Source organism: Sciurus vulgaris (genome assembly GCF_902686455.1).
Source record: "Sciurus vulgaris genome assembly, chromosome: 3".
In the NCBI taxonomy this organism is placed as follows: Eukaryota; Metazoa; Chordata; class Mammalia; order Rodentia; family Sciuridae; genus Sciurus; species Sciurus vulgaris.
Genome location: NC_136463.1, coordinates 180,750,186 through 180,766,559, shown reverse-complemented (window position 1 = coordinate 180,766,559; position 16,374 = coordinate 180,750,186). Strand labels below are relative to the sequence as shown.

The 16,374-nt window shown below is 48.5% G+C and overlaps 1 protein-coding gene across 5 annotated transcripts in view; it reads right to left on the bottom strand.

Moving 5' to 3' along the window:
• Positions 1-8,250, bottom strand: part of SP100 (SP100 nuclear antigen) — a 97,904-nt gene extending 89,654 nt beyond the window's left edge. For 2 of the 5 annotated variants that reach the window (XM_079132618.1, XM_079132619.1), the window contains exon 1: positions 8,022-8,207. In XM_079132618.1, coding sequence (XP_078988744.1) covers positions 8,022-8,053 — 32 coding nt within the window. In that variant the 5' untranslated portion in view covers positions 8,054-8,207. Of the gene's footprint in view, positions 1-8,021 lie in introns of all 5 variants that reach the window. The other 3 variants (XR_013762688.1, XM_079132617.1, XM_079132616.1) reach the window with 3 other exon arrangements.
• Positions 8,251-16,374: the final 8,124 nt, after the last annotated feature.

The following is a 16,374-nucleotide window of genomic DNA, read 5'->3' as shown; positions in this document are numbered from 1 at the left end:
ACAGTCAAAGATAACTAGCAACATCAGTAAAGCAATTCATGAATAGAGTACAGATAAGAGGGTATTTTATTCAGCTTTTTTGCTGCTATGACTAAAAGACCCAACCAGAACAATTGTAGGGGAGGAGAAGTTTACTGAGGGGTTCACAGTTTCAGGTCTCAGTTCATAGAAGGCCAGCTCCATTCCTCAGGGCTCAAGGTGAGGCAGAACCTCACAGCAGAAGAGTATGGCAGAGAGAGGTGACTCACTTGATGATCAGGAAGCAGAGTCTACTTGCCAGATACAAATTTATATCCCAAAGGCACATCCCTGATGCCCACCTCCTCCAGCCACAACCTACCTGCCCTCAGTTACTACTCAGTTAATCCCACCAGGGGATTAATTCACTGTTGGGGTAAGACTCTCATAACCCAATCATTTCTTCTCTAAACCTTCTTGCATTGTCTCACACATGAACTTTTGGGGGACACCTCACATCCAAACCATAACAGGGGGAAATGCTAACTGTATGGCAGAGATGCCCAGGAAACACCACCTCAAGGTCAAGGTTAACAGCACTGGTGAGGGGCCCCTCCTTCCCCCACTGTCTTTCCTTGTCCTGACCAAGAGCTCAGAATACCTTCACTGCTCTGTGGCCAGGACAGTTGCAAAGTTTTCTAAGTTTGAACCCAAACCAGGGTATTGAACATTCCCAGGCTCTGATGGACTTGTTTACCTCTTTGCTAGGGACTGTGAACAAGTCCCAGCCTGAAACAAATTCCTAAACCTTCATATAAACTCCATACCCAACCCAACCTCCTCCTCTTGGGCAAACCTGAGTTGAACACCTCTTACTGCCGGTATGGGGACCACACAGCTCCATGTCTGCAGGTTACCCTAACTGTGGTGTTGGGGGCTTCTTCGATTGGATTCCCAGCTGGCCCCCACCTCAGGACAACTTGAGGCAGTCCCCTGCCTCTGGTTTTGGGATGACTCTAGTGGCAAGTTCAGGTGGACAGTACAACCCATGACAAGTCACACTGATATCAGATATCCCCCCGACAGAGCTGAAGAGAAGGGCACTTCACCTTCAGGGTATTCTTTCATAAAACTCCAAACCCCAGGGTGACTGGGAGAAAAACATAAAGTCAAACCCAAAATGAAAGACTTCCTACAAAAGGCCTGATCGGTACCCTTCAAATGTCAAAGTCACAGAAGGCAAGGAAAGACTTAAGGACACACCCAGAAGAGAACAAGGCAACCTACAGGTGAAACACAGTGTGGAATCCTGCACTGAGGAAGAGGATATTAGTGGGAAGACTGGTGGAGCTGAGAAGCCCTGGGTCCAGTCAGCAGTGATGTACTAGCGTCGGCTGCTTCATTTCGCCAAAAGCACCACAAAAATGCAAGAAGGTGAAATTTCAGGCAATTGAAACTGGTGCAGACACATAGCAGTGCTCTATGTTGCCTGGGTACTTTTCCTGTGAATATAAAGTTATTCCAAAATAAAAAGCTTATTTAAAAAAGTTCCAAGGCTGGATGTAACTCAGTGGCAGAGCATTTGCCTTGCATGCCCAAGGTCCTGGGTTTGACCCCGGAGTGCCACATTAAAAAAAAAAAAGAGAGAGAAGAAAATCTGTGAGAACAAGGATAAACTGCAGAAAACAAGGCCACCAATACTTCCTATTGAAAAATATCAGATGCCAACTATAAAATTTCTTTCATTTGAACAGTGCTTTTTATTTGAAAAGAAGCCAACAGTGGGCATCATCCACAGTAACACAGCGATGAAAGCTTTCCCTCAGTGGGGGATGGAGGCTGCTATCATGACTTCTACTTCACATGACACTGGAAGTCCTAGCCAATGCGACAAGGTCAGAAAAAGAAATAGTACGTGTAGGACTCCACTCATCATTACAGACTATGTAAGTTCATAAACATGCTCTACATCTGTATGTACATCATTAGGACAGCATAAGTTCAATGTCTTTTTAAATCTTAGTGAAAAACAGGTAGCGAATTAATTTAAAATCTGTAGTTAACTATAGCACACATATATCAAATATTTATGAAGAAATCTAGAAGAAGCACAAACCCCCAAAGAGAAAAATATACATCTTATTAGAAAATATTTTGGGAAGTTGGAGGTATAGCCTGGTGGTTCAATATTCACCTAACACATATAGAGTCCTGGGTTTGATCCCCCAAGTTGGGTAAAAACAGATATTTTGTATTTTTGTTTTTACCCAGCGCGGGGGATCAAAGCCAGGCCCTTGCGTGTGTGTGTGTGTGTGTGTGTATGCATGTGTATTTGTTATGGTTTGGATCTGGAATGTCCCTCAAAGTCTCAGGTAGAAAGCATGGTCCCCAGTGCAGCAAGGTATAGAGGTCAGGCTTTTAGGCAATAATTTGATCATGTGGATTCATCCATTTGACTGACAACTGAATGGACTACTAGGAGGTGGGTCTTAGTTGGAGGAAGTAGATCACTAGGGATGTGCCTTCTGGGGCACCTTCCAGCCCCTTCACACCTCTCTCTCTCTCTCTCTCTCTCTCTCTCTCTCTCTCTCTCTCTCTCTCTCTCTCTCTCTCTCTCTCTCCTTCCTGGCTGCCATGAGCTTAGCAGTTTTTCTTAACCACACCCTTCTGCCATGATGTTCTACCTCATCTCAGGCCCAAAGGAATGGAACTGTTTGGCCGTGGACTTAATCCTCTGAATCCATGAGTCAAATAAATCTTTTTCCCTCTAAGTTGTTCCTGTTAAGTACTTAGGTCACAGTGACAAAAAGCTGACTAATACGATTTTTAAAGAATAATACACATACACCGTATTCATGAGATTGAGGACACAATATTGTAAACATATCAATTCTTTTCAAATAAACCCATAGATCAATGCAATCCCCACAAGATTTTGACAAGTTGAATCAGAAATGCAAAGACCTGACACACTTTGAAAGAAGAGAAGATTCATTCTACCAAGCATTAAAAGTCATGGGGCAGCTGGCATCTCTGTGCCAGGTGGTGCTGGCACAGGAGAGGCCACACAGGACAAAGCAGGGAAGTGAGGACACCCAAACACACCTGTTTTAGTCAGCGTCGGCATCACTGTGACCAAAATACCTGACAATAACAACGTAGAGAAGGAAGAGTTTGTTTGGGGTTCACAGTTTCAGAGGACTCCGTCTACAGATTGAGACTCCATTGCTCTGGGCTCCAGGGGAGGCAGTACCTCATGGCAGAAGAGCCCAGCAGAGGAAAGCTTCTCAGCTCATAGTGGGAACAGGAAGCAGGGGAGAGAGGAGGGAGGGACTACAGGAGAAACTACCTTCCCAGAACATACCCCCAGGGACCCACCTCCTTCAGCTCTGTTCCACCTGCCCACAGTTGCCACCCAGTCATCAACACTAGGACAGATGAATTAGGTTAAAGGTCTCACAATGTAATTATGAGACTATTCCTGCAGTAGCAGGAGTTTTTGGGGGACACTTCATATCCAAACCATAACATTCCACTCCTTACCCCCGAAAGCTCATGTTCATATCATAGTGCAAAATGCATGTAATCAATCTCTAAGAGTACCAGGTCTTAATAGTTTCAGTGCTTCCCGGAAGTCCACGTCCAAAGTCTCATCTAAGACTCAAGGCAAACTCTTGGTTGTGAACCCCTGTAAAAGTCAAAAGGAACTTCCATATATCCAATACACAGTGGCACAGAGTAAACATCATGCTTCTAAAAGCGAGGAACAGAGGCATAGGAAGAAGAGATGTGGCCAAAGCAAGACCCAAACCCAGATGGACAAACAGGTCCTCTAACTCCACCTGTAATTCCTCATACGGCATCTAGGACACTTGGCTCTGAGGTGCTATTTCCAAAAGACTTGGGCAAGCTGGGCACAGGGTGCATGCCTGCAAACCCAGTGGATCTGGAGGCTAAGACAGGAGGATTGCAAGTTCAAAGCCAGCCTCAGCAACTTAATGAGGCCCTAAGAGACTCTGCAAGATACTGTCTCTAAATAAAATATTAAAAAGGGCTGGGAATGTGTCTCAGTGGTTAAGTGCCCCTGGGTTCAATCCCTAGTGAAAAAAAAAAAAAAGTCTTGGGCAGCCCTGCCCCTTTGGCCTTGCCAGTGGCAATCCATGTGGCCTCTCTTTTAGCCTGGCTCTCTGCAGCCATGGCTTTTCTTGTCAGATAGTACACGTATTGGCATCTCTTAATTCCTGGGGTCTCCATTCCAGCTTCAACTTCACCTTCACAGCTTCATGAGTCGCCCCCAGCAGTACTCCACAGAGACTGACCTCCAAGACCTTCCTCTGAAATCTCAGCAGAAGACTCCATGACCCCTAACTGTAGCATTCTGCATTCCTGTGGAACCAGCACCACGGGGATGACACCAAGATCTCCTGCCAGCTCACATGACACCTGGACCTCCAGAGCCATGGCTGCGGTGACCTCTGAGTGTCTGTGCAGTTCACAGTGTGAAACAACTTCCCAGGGCCCCCTGCATGAGTAGGATGCCCCCATGATCTCGAAGGAATTTCCCCTTCCAGACCCTTGATCCTGAAATCGGTGTGGTCTAAAATTCCTGAGATACCCTCAAGGTATGTTTCCCTTTGTCTCTGCAAAGTACTTAGAATTTCTTTAGGGGTTATCATCTCTAACAAGCACCGCTTCCTTGACACAGCTTCATTTTTCTCGTCAAAATGCAAGTTTTTCATATCCTTTCGCTCTGCTTTCTGCCTCCCGTTCTCACAGTAAACCTGACCCCAAACTGCCAGCAATATTCATACTACTGACTGTGTTGCCTAGAAATTTCCTCTGCCAAATTAATTAGTCCATTACCTTTAAATGTGGCTTTCCCAAAGTTTCAGGACATGAGCAAAATGTAGGAACATTCCTTGCCAGAATACATCGTGAGTGGCTTCTAGTCAATCCCCAGCAGAGTTTCCACCTTCCTCTAAAACCTCCGAACACAGTCTGCATTCCTCTGGGAATTCTGGCTCCCCCCAGAGTGGCCATCAAGTTCCACCTATAACACTCTGAAGTGTTTCCAGTCTATAAACTTATGAAATTACTCCCACAAACCAGCAGCAAATGTTTCTGAATCACATGGTCAGGTTACTCACAACAACGACCCTACTTCTCAGTCCCAGCTTCTGCTTTCATTAGCTTTTGCATCACTGTGACCAAAATACCTGACAAGAACAACTTAGTGGAGGAAACGTTTATTGGGGCACATGGTTTCAGACATCTTAATCCATAGACAGCCGACTTCATTGCTCTGGGTCCCAGGAAAGGCAGCACATCCTGAGGAAGAGCCTAGTGGAGGAGAGCTGCTCAGCTCATGGTGGGGTCAGGAAGTGGGGGGCGGGCCCAGGAAGACCAGCCCACCTAGGACACACTCCAGTGACCCACCTCCTTCAGCCACACCCCACCTGCCTACAGTTATCACACAGTCAGTCCATTTGATCCAGGATGGATTAGGTTAAGGGTCTCACAGTCTAATCGTTTCATCTCTGAATATTCCTGCATTAACAGGAGCTGTGAGAGGACATCCCATATCCAAACCCTAACAACCCTCCTGCCTATGTGGCCACTCAGTGATCAGTCAATGGTGTCCTCAGAAAGACAGGTGAGCACAAAGCAGAAACTTCAAGTAACTTAGGTGGGAAATGATTCAGTCTCACATAAGACAGGAAATGTGAAAAAAAAAAAAAAAAATTCACTCAGGTTATATCCGAGCAAGCAGGAAGTTTGGGTGACTTGGGACAAACATCAGTGAGATGTCCTACAAAGCCACAGCCAGCACGTGAAAAATGAAGGAGCACAGAATGCAAAATTCAGGCAGAATCAACCTGGAAGAATGACTCACGGAAGACCAGGAGAACATCCCGCAACTGCTTGACACCACAGGAAAACCCAAAAAAACCGACATCGGATGAGGCGTGATGGATTTACAGATCCAGCTTCAAGTGCAGCTTGTAGCGCTGCGGGAGCCAATTAAGATGCCCTCCAGGCACACACACGTGCGTGCGCGCACACACACACACTCAGTTACACACACAGAATATTTTTTTAAATTAGAAATTACAAGAAATAAACCTACTAAAAACCAAGTCATTGTCATGGAGGAAAAGTTGAAGGTAACCACTAGACACAGGAAGTATAAACATCAGAGAGAGGAAAGTATATGGCCCATAAAGGATGTGAAGGCTGAAGTTACTCCAGTGTAAGTATCATTTTGCTTAAAAGGAATAAGTTGTCAGAAATATTCAAAAAGGAACTCCCCCCACCTTTTATTTTTTTGCCCATAAAGGTAGACTTGAATCTGCAGCCAAAAAGGAACCTAAGAACCATCATTAAACACTGAGTGCTCATGGAATTCATCAGTAACTGTCCACACCACTTAATTTATATTGTATAAAATCAATGCCATCATAGGTTTATACCTTAAAATTTAAGTTTTTTTTTTTTTTAATTTAAGTTTTCATAAGACAAAAGTCACCACACAGAGTTAGGACAAGGAAACTGTATTTATACTTTTTCAGAACATCCAGCTAAGTCTCCCATATCATGAAAGAAAGGACAGACACCCAAATAATATCGGCAAAAAAGTAAACCTGCAAGAGGAAAGGGAATTTAACAGTCAACAAACAAGGAAAACTGATCAACCTCCTATTTAATCAGGAAAACACAAGTGAAACAACCTTCGCTCTTTATCTATCACTTTTACAAAGTTTGGCTGGGCGTAGGGAGATGGCCCTTCTCATTTGCTTTTAAAAACATTCATATTTAGTCCCTTACAAAGGCATTTGGCAAAGCTTATGAACAAGTACATATCAATTCCCTTTGCCTCAATGATTCTACTTTTTGGGGTTGTGATACAATAGTGTAGAATTCCAACATGAAGTATATAATCATTATGACAGTTTCCTGAGAAAAGTAAACAATTGAAATAACCTAAATGTTCATCAAAAGGGGACTGGTTTAAAAATTATGGTACATATATCAACCTCATGGAGTAGCACGAAACTGCTTTAAAAAACAAAGTTTAGGTACATATATTAAGGTGAAAAGATCTCTAAGGTTTCCACTCTTAAAATAAGTGGCAAGGTGGAATGCAGAACAATGTACAGTATCATCTCATTTATTACAAAATGAAAACACAAGTCATGTTTTATGATAACAAGTTGTATAGATAAATGCACAGAAAAAGAGAAGACTGAGACCAGACTTCTAGACCCGGAACTGGAGGCCGAAGATGAGTGAGTGGTGGGGGGAATTTATTCCCATTATATACTTCTGTGTTGTCTGGAATTTTATGAACAAGATTGTATAATGCATTCCTTTTGTATAAAAAAAATAATTAAGCCATGTTATTTCTGAGCCCACTACAGGGGAAAAGACACTTTCCGTAGTTTCTCTTGTGGGAGGTGTGACCTACCCTGGAACAAACCGAAGTGAAGAGGCTCAGTCTGCACGAGCCTCTTACCCCCACCGGCCTTTCTCTTTTTTCTTTCTTTGATCAGAGTCAGCAGAGAAGGAGCCCAGACCCGGCCAGTCCTGGGAGAGCCCGGAGCTGACAGCTGACACTTGTCCCATGCAGGTGCCGGACCACAGCACCTCATGCTCAAAAAGAGGCCAGATGTTTACCCTGGAGCTTCTGTGGCCCAAACTCCCCGCTTTGGGGTGACCTGTGAACAGTGCAGGAAGGCGGGGGAGGCCTGGGAGCATCCAGAGGTCACAGGGAAGTAGCCAATCCCTGCCTCCAGGACGGCTGCCGCCAGAGGCCCTGCCCTGAGAGGTCACTGCAGAACAAGAAGCTCATGTCCTGCGGGGCGAGCTGGACTCCCACCAAGAGCCGCCCTGCTTGATTTTAAAGCCCCACTTCCTCTTCCCAGACTCTCACTTTATCACAGTGCAGCCCCTGCTCCCGCGAAGCAGGGCTGAGCCACCGTGACACATCAGATGCCAGCTGGACTCCGGACACTGAAGCAGCAATACTGCCAGAGACAGGAGTTAAAGGAGGAGCGGGGACTCACCTGGTGCTCGGGTCTCCAGCCGTCTCTGCCATCCTCCCACCCTGGACCTGCCTGGGCCTGGGAGGGTGGCCGCTTGTCCCTCAGTGTCCCCTGCCTGTGTCCAGGGTGGCTGCCGACCCTGAGCAGGAAGTCAGCCCTTGGATCAACTCACCAAATAGAGCTCCGCCCAGAAGGGGAAAAGAGAAGTGAAAGTATTTATTCGGTCTCCGATGTGCCCCTGCCAAGATAATTCTCCCTCCTCCCTCAGCCCAGGGGTCCCAGCTCTCCTGAAATGTGCCAGTAGGGATGGAGAGGCCCAGGGGGCAGGGCAGAGGGGCCCCACGGACACGCAGGGCCAGCCCCCAGGTGCCCTCTTGTTTATGCAAAGACTGCAAAAAAACCCACTCAGAGCAAAATTGCTCTCAGCTCCGGCAGCCTTCCAAGAGGGTGGCATAATGCAGGTGGGGTGGGGACCTCCGTGTTCGCCCACTCCCCTAAATGGGATGGGGGCCGGAATAGGGAATTGGAGGGAAAGCTGGAAATTTCTAGTCTTCTCTCAGGCCAGTGGGAGAGACTGGACTAAACTCAGGTAGGTCCACATTCAGACCAGAGCTGGAGAGAGGTAAGGGAGGACTCTCCAAGCCCCTGGACCAGAGGCTGAGCCAGGTTAGGGACAAGGCTGACATTTTAGGTGCCGGGGTTTAAGGTGCCTTGACCACAGCACAACGGCAAGGGCTGAGGAAGAGACACCTGAGTACCAAAGAAGCCCTGGTCTCCTCAGCGGAGGAGGAAGGAGCCCAGGGGGTCTAGACGTGAACGGGCCGCTGGCTCCAGTTACCCTTTTGCCACAGCCGGGGTGCAGCTGGGAGCCAGGGTCTGCAGACTCCAGGGCCAGCGTGGGATGAGCAAAGGGTGGAAGCAGGTGAGGGTTCAGGGGCTGGAAGCGGCCAGAGCTCTGAAGTGACCGCTTCACATCACAGTCCACAGATCTGACATCTGGCGAGAGCAAGGGTGCTCACCCCGTTATGCTGAACCTGCGGGGCGGGGGGTTTCTACCCCTGCTCCACGAATCTGTCTTTCCCCAGAGGAGTGAGCACCAAACTGATGGGCAGATGCCAGGCACTGGTGAGGACATCTTCTCAGTGGGCAGGGTCACTGTGCCGACAGGTACTACATACATGAGAGGGGCTCTCTCTCTCTCTCTCTCTCTCTCTCTCTCTCTCTCTCTCTCTCTCTCTCTCTCTCTCGGGTAGAGGGGCTGGTGAGCCTTGCCTCGCTGGGCACAGCTGTCCTCTGTCCAGCCTTTATGGGGCATGGAGGGCCACACAGACCCCGGCACAGACTTCACCAGCACCATCTGGCGATTCCCCTCTCTGTCCCTGTGTAGCAGGCTGACCGGGGCCAGTGCAGAGCTGGGCACTGACGTCAGCATGCCCGGCTTCCTGTGGGTCTACACAAGCCCCAGGAGCCTGGAAACCGGGGGGCAGGGGGCAGCTTTTGAGGAGGATCTTGGGAACCTCACAAGAGCAGCTGGGGTTCAGAGTGCAGGAGCAAGGAGTGGGGGTGATTCTCCCATCCGGACACCCTTGGGGACAAGAGGTCTCTCTGTGAGACAAAAGCGGGCATCCCAGCCTGGATTGGAGGGCAGGAGTGGCCACCCTGGGCACTGGGGCCACTGGGGCCCAAGTACGGAGACTGGCCTCCCTCGGGTGGGTGTGCACATGGAGAGTGACGGCGGCGGCCTCCCATGTCTCCTGGGAGGCAGCTCACAGGTCAGCATGACACCCGTCCCCTCCCTTCTCCTGGGAGAGACCTCACGGACTAGGTCTTGGTGGACGGGGCGAGTCTCCCCTTGTCAGATCTCTCCATGGTCATCTACCCACAGAGACTGGGGCTCTGTCCACGCCTCCAAGCTGGGTGCACGAGGACAGGGGCAAGCCCGGGGCTGGGCCCTGTGGTTGACTGGCGCAGCTGAGGCCAGGTTGAGAAGGCCACTGCTGAGATGCAGCTTGGGGCTCTCTCTAGTGCCACACACCTGGGCAAGGTCCCCCATCCGCTTTCATCAGGAACAAAGCAGGGTGCTGACCTCCTTTCTGACCATCCCTCAGTTGGGTTAGAACTCGGGTGGGGAAAATGGACGGCACACTGGGGGCCTCCCGCCCCTGACCCTGTGCCTCTCCCCACAATTCTCTTCTCCCTGAGACCAACGTGGGTGAGAAGGCTGGGTCGGAGCCCCCGGAACTGTGTCATCAGGATGCAATTACGCCCCAGGCTTAGCAGCTCCTTGGTGGCACTACGGGGCCTTTACAGGCTGTGGGGAGGCTGAGGCTGACTCCTTCCTGCCCCTGCCCTCTGCCTGGCCGAATGTCAGTGACTGGGCCACCAGCGTGGAGCTCGGAACACCCCAACGGCAAAGTCTGCCAGACGCTGCAGGGATGCGCAGAGGGGGAAAGGGTTGTTTCTATGGGAAGAAGAGAATTTATGGACAACGGATGAATAGGAAGAGAATCCATGGCCCGAAAGGAAGGGGTGGAGGGCAAGGGGTTCTGGGGGTGCAGAAGGGAAGGGAAGTGCTGGAGAATATGGAGGTCCATCTGGTCACCTTATGCGGGCCTGGGGGCCAGCCATGAGAAACACCCCTACAGAAGCCTTCAGCCCTTGTGCAACAGAAGGGAGGAGGGTGGCCCAGAGCCACACCTCCGGTCCCCACCGCCAGTCTGCCTCCTCACCCGTGGACTGCAGGTTAGCCACTGTTGTAGCCTCGAGTGAACAAGGACAGCTATATCCAGGATTCCTGGAGCCCAGTGACACCACTCGTGCCTCTTTCCCATGGTCCCCAGCCAGCAAGGCTGGGCACAGACTGGCCGGGAGCACACAGCAAGGAAGGAGTGGAGACATCCCTCTCATTTTAGCAGAGGACAGTCCCCCTGACCGCAGCCCACAGCACACCTTCCTCCTGAACTTGGCTCCACACTTCCCTCTAGTGGCCTAACTCAGTATTACAGCCTCCTTACACCTGGGTTCTTTTGTCCTCTGGTGGAAGCAGAAACTGGAAATCCTTCTCTTTTCAAAAACTATGCAAGCACTGTTATTTCATTCTAAATGAAGGTGAACCAATTAAGGGATTGAGTTCGGGGACAATTTTAATATTTGGCAGTTCATGAGCATATCCAGGCTTGTGGCCTAGACAGAGACCTCTTGATGCAAATCCTTCCCAGAAAGCTGCATTCCACCTGGGAGCACCGGGCAGCCCTTCCTTCTCCACCTCCCTGAAGGCTGGAGCCCTCAAACCTGCCCACCTCCCTCACCCGGAGGCCCTGCAGCACAGTCCTGAGATCCTTTCCAAGCACGCAGATCTTGTTAGTAATTTAAAACATGTATAAAAAATTCAATAAACTGCAAAACAAATGGCATAGAATGAGCTTTTCAAGGAAGGCATGAAACGTCAAGGAGTGTGTTATGCTAAGGGTTCAGGAAATGCCCTTGCCTAGCCCTGCCTCGTGCACCCCAGTCTCCCTTGGGGTGGCCCTCACCTACTACCATTCAGTGTCCTCAGACTCCCGAAGGGATGGAAGCAAGAGGTCTTAGCTTCACCCAACTGATACTAGCTTAGGGCCCAACCTTTCAGACTGAAAAAGAGCCACCTGCTACAGAGTTCATGATTTTTAAGGTTCTGGGGATTCCCAGTGGAATCTTGCTGTGGTCGTGGGTGAGCGCCAGCTAGCACTCACTGCCAACTCCGAGGTCTGGAACCGGATGGCTCTACACCATTCATACCTGCCAAGATGGACCTAGGCCTGCAGGTTATCTGACCTGCCCTCAGAGAGGGCCGGAGAGACTTCGTCCCACCTATGGTGTCTCCTGGGGAGCCTCAGAGTGTCTGCGGGGCTGGGAGCCACAGGAGCAGAGGAAATGGCATGGCAGGGGGAGCTGGAGGAGGTGGCAGTTGGGGCAGGCAACCACTGGAATGAAGAACGAAGCCTTTTGCAGAATGGCCATGGCTAATATTTCTGGAACGTCCTCCAAGTGTCCATTACTAATGATGGTGAGCTGGACGTTCCGGGATCTTGGGAGAGCCAGGTGAGGCATGCGTGGTCAGAGCCAGGTGAGGCATGCGTGGTGAGAGATGCCTCCACCCAGCCCAAGGAAGGAGACAGCTGGGAATGCCTTCCACTTGTTCTGGCTCCCAAGCGGGTGCTTTTCTCAAGTGGAGAGACCATGGAGGGAGCTCAGTGCTGCCAAACAGAGTAAAGATATGGTGGGGAAGGGAAGGGCGGCTTCATGAGGACTTAGTGGTAGGAGGCGGGAAATGCACTATCCTGTGGAGACTCAGCCATGGAAGAGGATCGATCCAATTGGCCCTACACAGAGGACTGGCATCTTAAGAATGTTTATCCTAAGTATATTTCTAATAAGCGCCAGTGCACTCCTGCTGGCCAGTGTCTGAGAAAAAGGTACAGGGAAGGGGCAGAGGCTGCCTTATCCACGGAAGCACTTGCTAGAAAATGTGGTGGGGAGCTGGCCAGTTGGAACACCTGAACTCTCCCAGGGGCCTGTGTCCAGGGCCAAGAAAGTCCTGCACAGAGAGTAAACCAGCCTTTGTATCCCATGACCCACAGCAGTTCTGACTTGGGGGAACTCCAAAACAGAAGCCAATGAGCTCTCCCCAGGTCATGGAGGACTCTGAAACTACAGTACGGAGCCCCTGCCTGGGCATGTGCTCCTCACGGGTACGATGCTGCGCTTGTGAAGCAGGTGGGCATCCAGACGGGCCCAGCACAGGCTAGCCACTGGGTCTGGCCAGGTTGTGAAGTGGCCCAAGGTCCTGGAAGGCCATGCTGGGGCCCTGCTTTCTGAGCGTCCTTGTCTCGCCTTGCAATTAGGCTTTCAGGTAAGGCGGCTCCAAACCCAACAGGTGGCAAGTTCTTCAGGAGCAGGTGGCCTCCGAGGTCTGCTGGCACTGTGGCTGTGGGGGAAAACACTTGGTGTGGTCGTGTTGGTTCTTGAAACAATGACATTGAAATTGAAAACTCACCATCTCACTTGATATGGACCCATGTTCTTGGAGTACTAAGGAGACAAACAAGAAGTTCTCTGTGATCAGGAGCCATTTCTCAGCCACAAACCAGCTGAGAATGGTCGGTGGTCTCGGTTGACTTGGTGACTTGCTTCCTCCAGAGAGAACGGAGACCCTCTGTACACTCTCACACATACTGCCAATGGCCTGTGGCTCCCTCTCTGAGTAAATCTAGGAGCTGTTTATCCCATTGAACGTGGAGCCATGGCGAATGAGGGGCACACATGTATCTAAGGACTCTGGGTTCAGCTAAAATGACAACAGGGTACCCTTGAACTGTGCCTACCAGAACCAAGCACTGGGAGTCTGGTTCTTACCCACGAAGATGCTTTAGCAGGAGGAACCTGGATTTACCATTTATCACTCAGACAATGTACCATGCAGGAACCATGCTATTTCTTGTATTTCCCAAATAAATACAAAGTAGACAACGGGGGCGGGGGGGTGGGGGGGCTCCTATACAGAACTCCATGCCACACAAGGTTTTACAAAAACTTCTAAGAGCAGACACATCCAGCGGCATACAGAGCATGTCTGCATGCTACGTGCATCTGCTGCAGGCTCAGTCCCAACTGATTGCCATTTCTTGCTTGAACCAAAACAGGTACTCTTGTTTTAGTAGGTAATTCTGGTGGTTAGGCTCAAACTGCAATCTCCATCTGCAGTGGCCAAGCTCAGCCCCCACGTCAAACAGATTTCAGTTTGCCCCAGGTATTAGCCAGAGACTTGGGAGTGTTTATACACATACTTCCTATGACTCTGTCTTTTTTAGCATTTCCCCCTCACTCCCTGGAAAGCCTGGTAACTTTGGGCTATTTCCCTGGCTCTCCCAAGCATAAATTTTTATTTTTTATTCTTACAGACTGCATTTTGATTCATTGTAAACAAATAGGGTACTTTTCATTTCTATGGTTGTACACAATGTAGATTCACACCATTCATGTAATCATACATGTACATAGGGTAATGAAGTCTGTTTCATTCCACTATCTTTCCTACCCCTGCCCCTCCCCGCTCATTTCCCTCTACACAATCCAAAGTTCCTCAACCCCCAAATCCCTTGTGTATTATCATTCACTTATCAGTGAAAACATTCGGCCTTTGGTTTTTTGGGATTGGCTTATTTCACTTAGCATGATATTCTCCATCTTCATCCATTTACCTGCAAATGTCATAATTTTATTCTTCTTTATGGCTGAACAGTATTCCATCATGTATATATACCACAGTTTCTTTATCCATTCATCTATTGAAGGGCATCTAGGTTGGTTCTACAATCTATTGTGAATTGAGCTGCTATAAACATTGATGTGGCTGTGCTACTATAGTATGCTGATTTTAACAAGACTCCCAGAGTGCAAAAAATGAATGCAAGAATCAATAAATGGAATGGATTCAAACTAAAAAGCTTTTTCTTAGCAAAGGAAACAATCAATAATGTGAAAAGAGAGCCCATAGAGTGGGAGAAAATCTTTTTCACATGTACTTCAGACAGAGCACTCATCTCCAAATTCATAAAGAACTTAAAAAACTTTACACCAAAAATACAAAGAACCCAATCAATAAATGGGCCAAGGAACTGGACAGACACTTCACAGAAGAAATACAAAACAAATATATGAAAGTGTTCATCATCTCTAGTAATTAGAGAAATGCAAATTAAAACCACCCTAAGATTTCATCTCATTCCAATTAGAATGGCTATTATCAAGAACACAGCAATAATGTGTTGGTGTGGATGTGGGGAAAAAGACACATTCATACATTGCTGGTGGAGTTGCAAATTGGTGCAGCCACTCTGGAAAGCAGTATGGAGATTCCTCAGAAAACTTGGAATGGAACTACCATTTGACCCAGTTATCCCACTCCTCGGTTTATACTGAAAGGAGAGATTTCCATCAAAGTTTTAGGCCACTGGAGCAAGACTGTTTGCTCTCAGGGTCAGAAGATAGGGAAGAGGAAGTGGATCCCCCACTGGCTACTTCCTCTGAGTTTTGATTTCTCCCCAAAGCCTGCCTACTTGTGTTCATTTTGCAGAAGCCTCAGGCAACTGGTTTTTGAATAGAGTGAGTTTCTAGCTAGTTTGGAACTTTGGAGGGGAAATCCTAGCATGCTCCAAATCCTTGAGTCCCTGAGACTTACCTACATGGCATGTCTCTGGATCTTTGTAAGGTTTATCTGTCACCACCCACTGTAGCTCTGATTTACCAAGGCATTCAGAATACTCAACACTTCTTGCTCATCAGATCCATGAACACACCATCAATACAGTAGACCAATGTAATGAATTGCAGCATCCAGATTATGAGCTATATTGTAATAGAAAGCAGAATTTCTTTTGCCCTAGGGTAAGACTGTACAAGTATACTGTACATATAACTGCTGTGTGTGTTCTGATCGCACATTCAGCAGCTGGGGAAATGATTGCCAGCTTGCTCTTGGACTCAGCACACCCATTACCTCACATCCGTACACTCTAACAGGGGCCATGATTGTGCTTTGTGTCCCCAAATATTTGCATCAACTTCAACCCTTTGTTCAACACACTAGAAAGACCTAAGTGTTTTCCTTTCCTGGCATGTGTTTATTTGGACATGTGGCCACAGATCCCTCTGGGGAATCCCTACTACTTACCCTCTCAAGGCCCTTCCTTCTGAAAACCTTCCTTGACTTCCATTGGAAAAGGGTCTCACTGAGAACTGACTCAGATTTGGAAACTAGACAGGGGATCTAGACTTTTTATTGAGGTGGCTGCCCACAATCTTCTGCTCCTCTATTTCAAGTTGCTTTTGATGATGTATATGAAGCAATATCCTCTTTGGCTGAGATCCCTGAGGAACACAGTTGCTTCAGGCTGGGTCTTGGCACTGTAGAGAGTAGAGCTGTGCTAACATGCCAGCTTCCCTGGGCTTTTGTCCCCCAGAGCCTGCTGTGATAGTTCAGGCATCTCTACTTCCACTTCATCTAATATGTACCACAGTTCTCCTAAGCCTGTAATAGCCACCTGGGGCATACAGAATCACCACCATCCTCCCTGCCAGGTCGATTAAACTCTGTGGCACAGAAGAGCTCTCCTGTATCGACAATTCACCTTACCCAAGGTATCTTACCTTTCTCGTTCCAGGATCTACCACCAAACATCACCTCCTAGCTCCTGCTGGTAATGTTGGCCAGCCCTCCCTCTCCTTGGAAATATAAACCCTCTCTCAACAGCAGCCCCACCCATGGCTTGTCCAGTTGTATCATGCAGAAAGACCTATGCATGGTCTTCATTTAAGCAAGATGGGGGTAGTCATA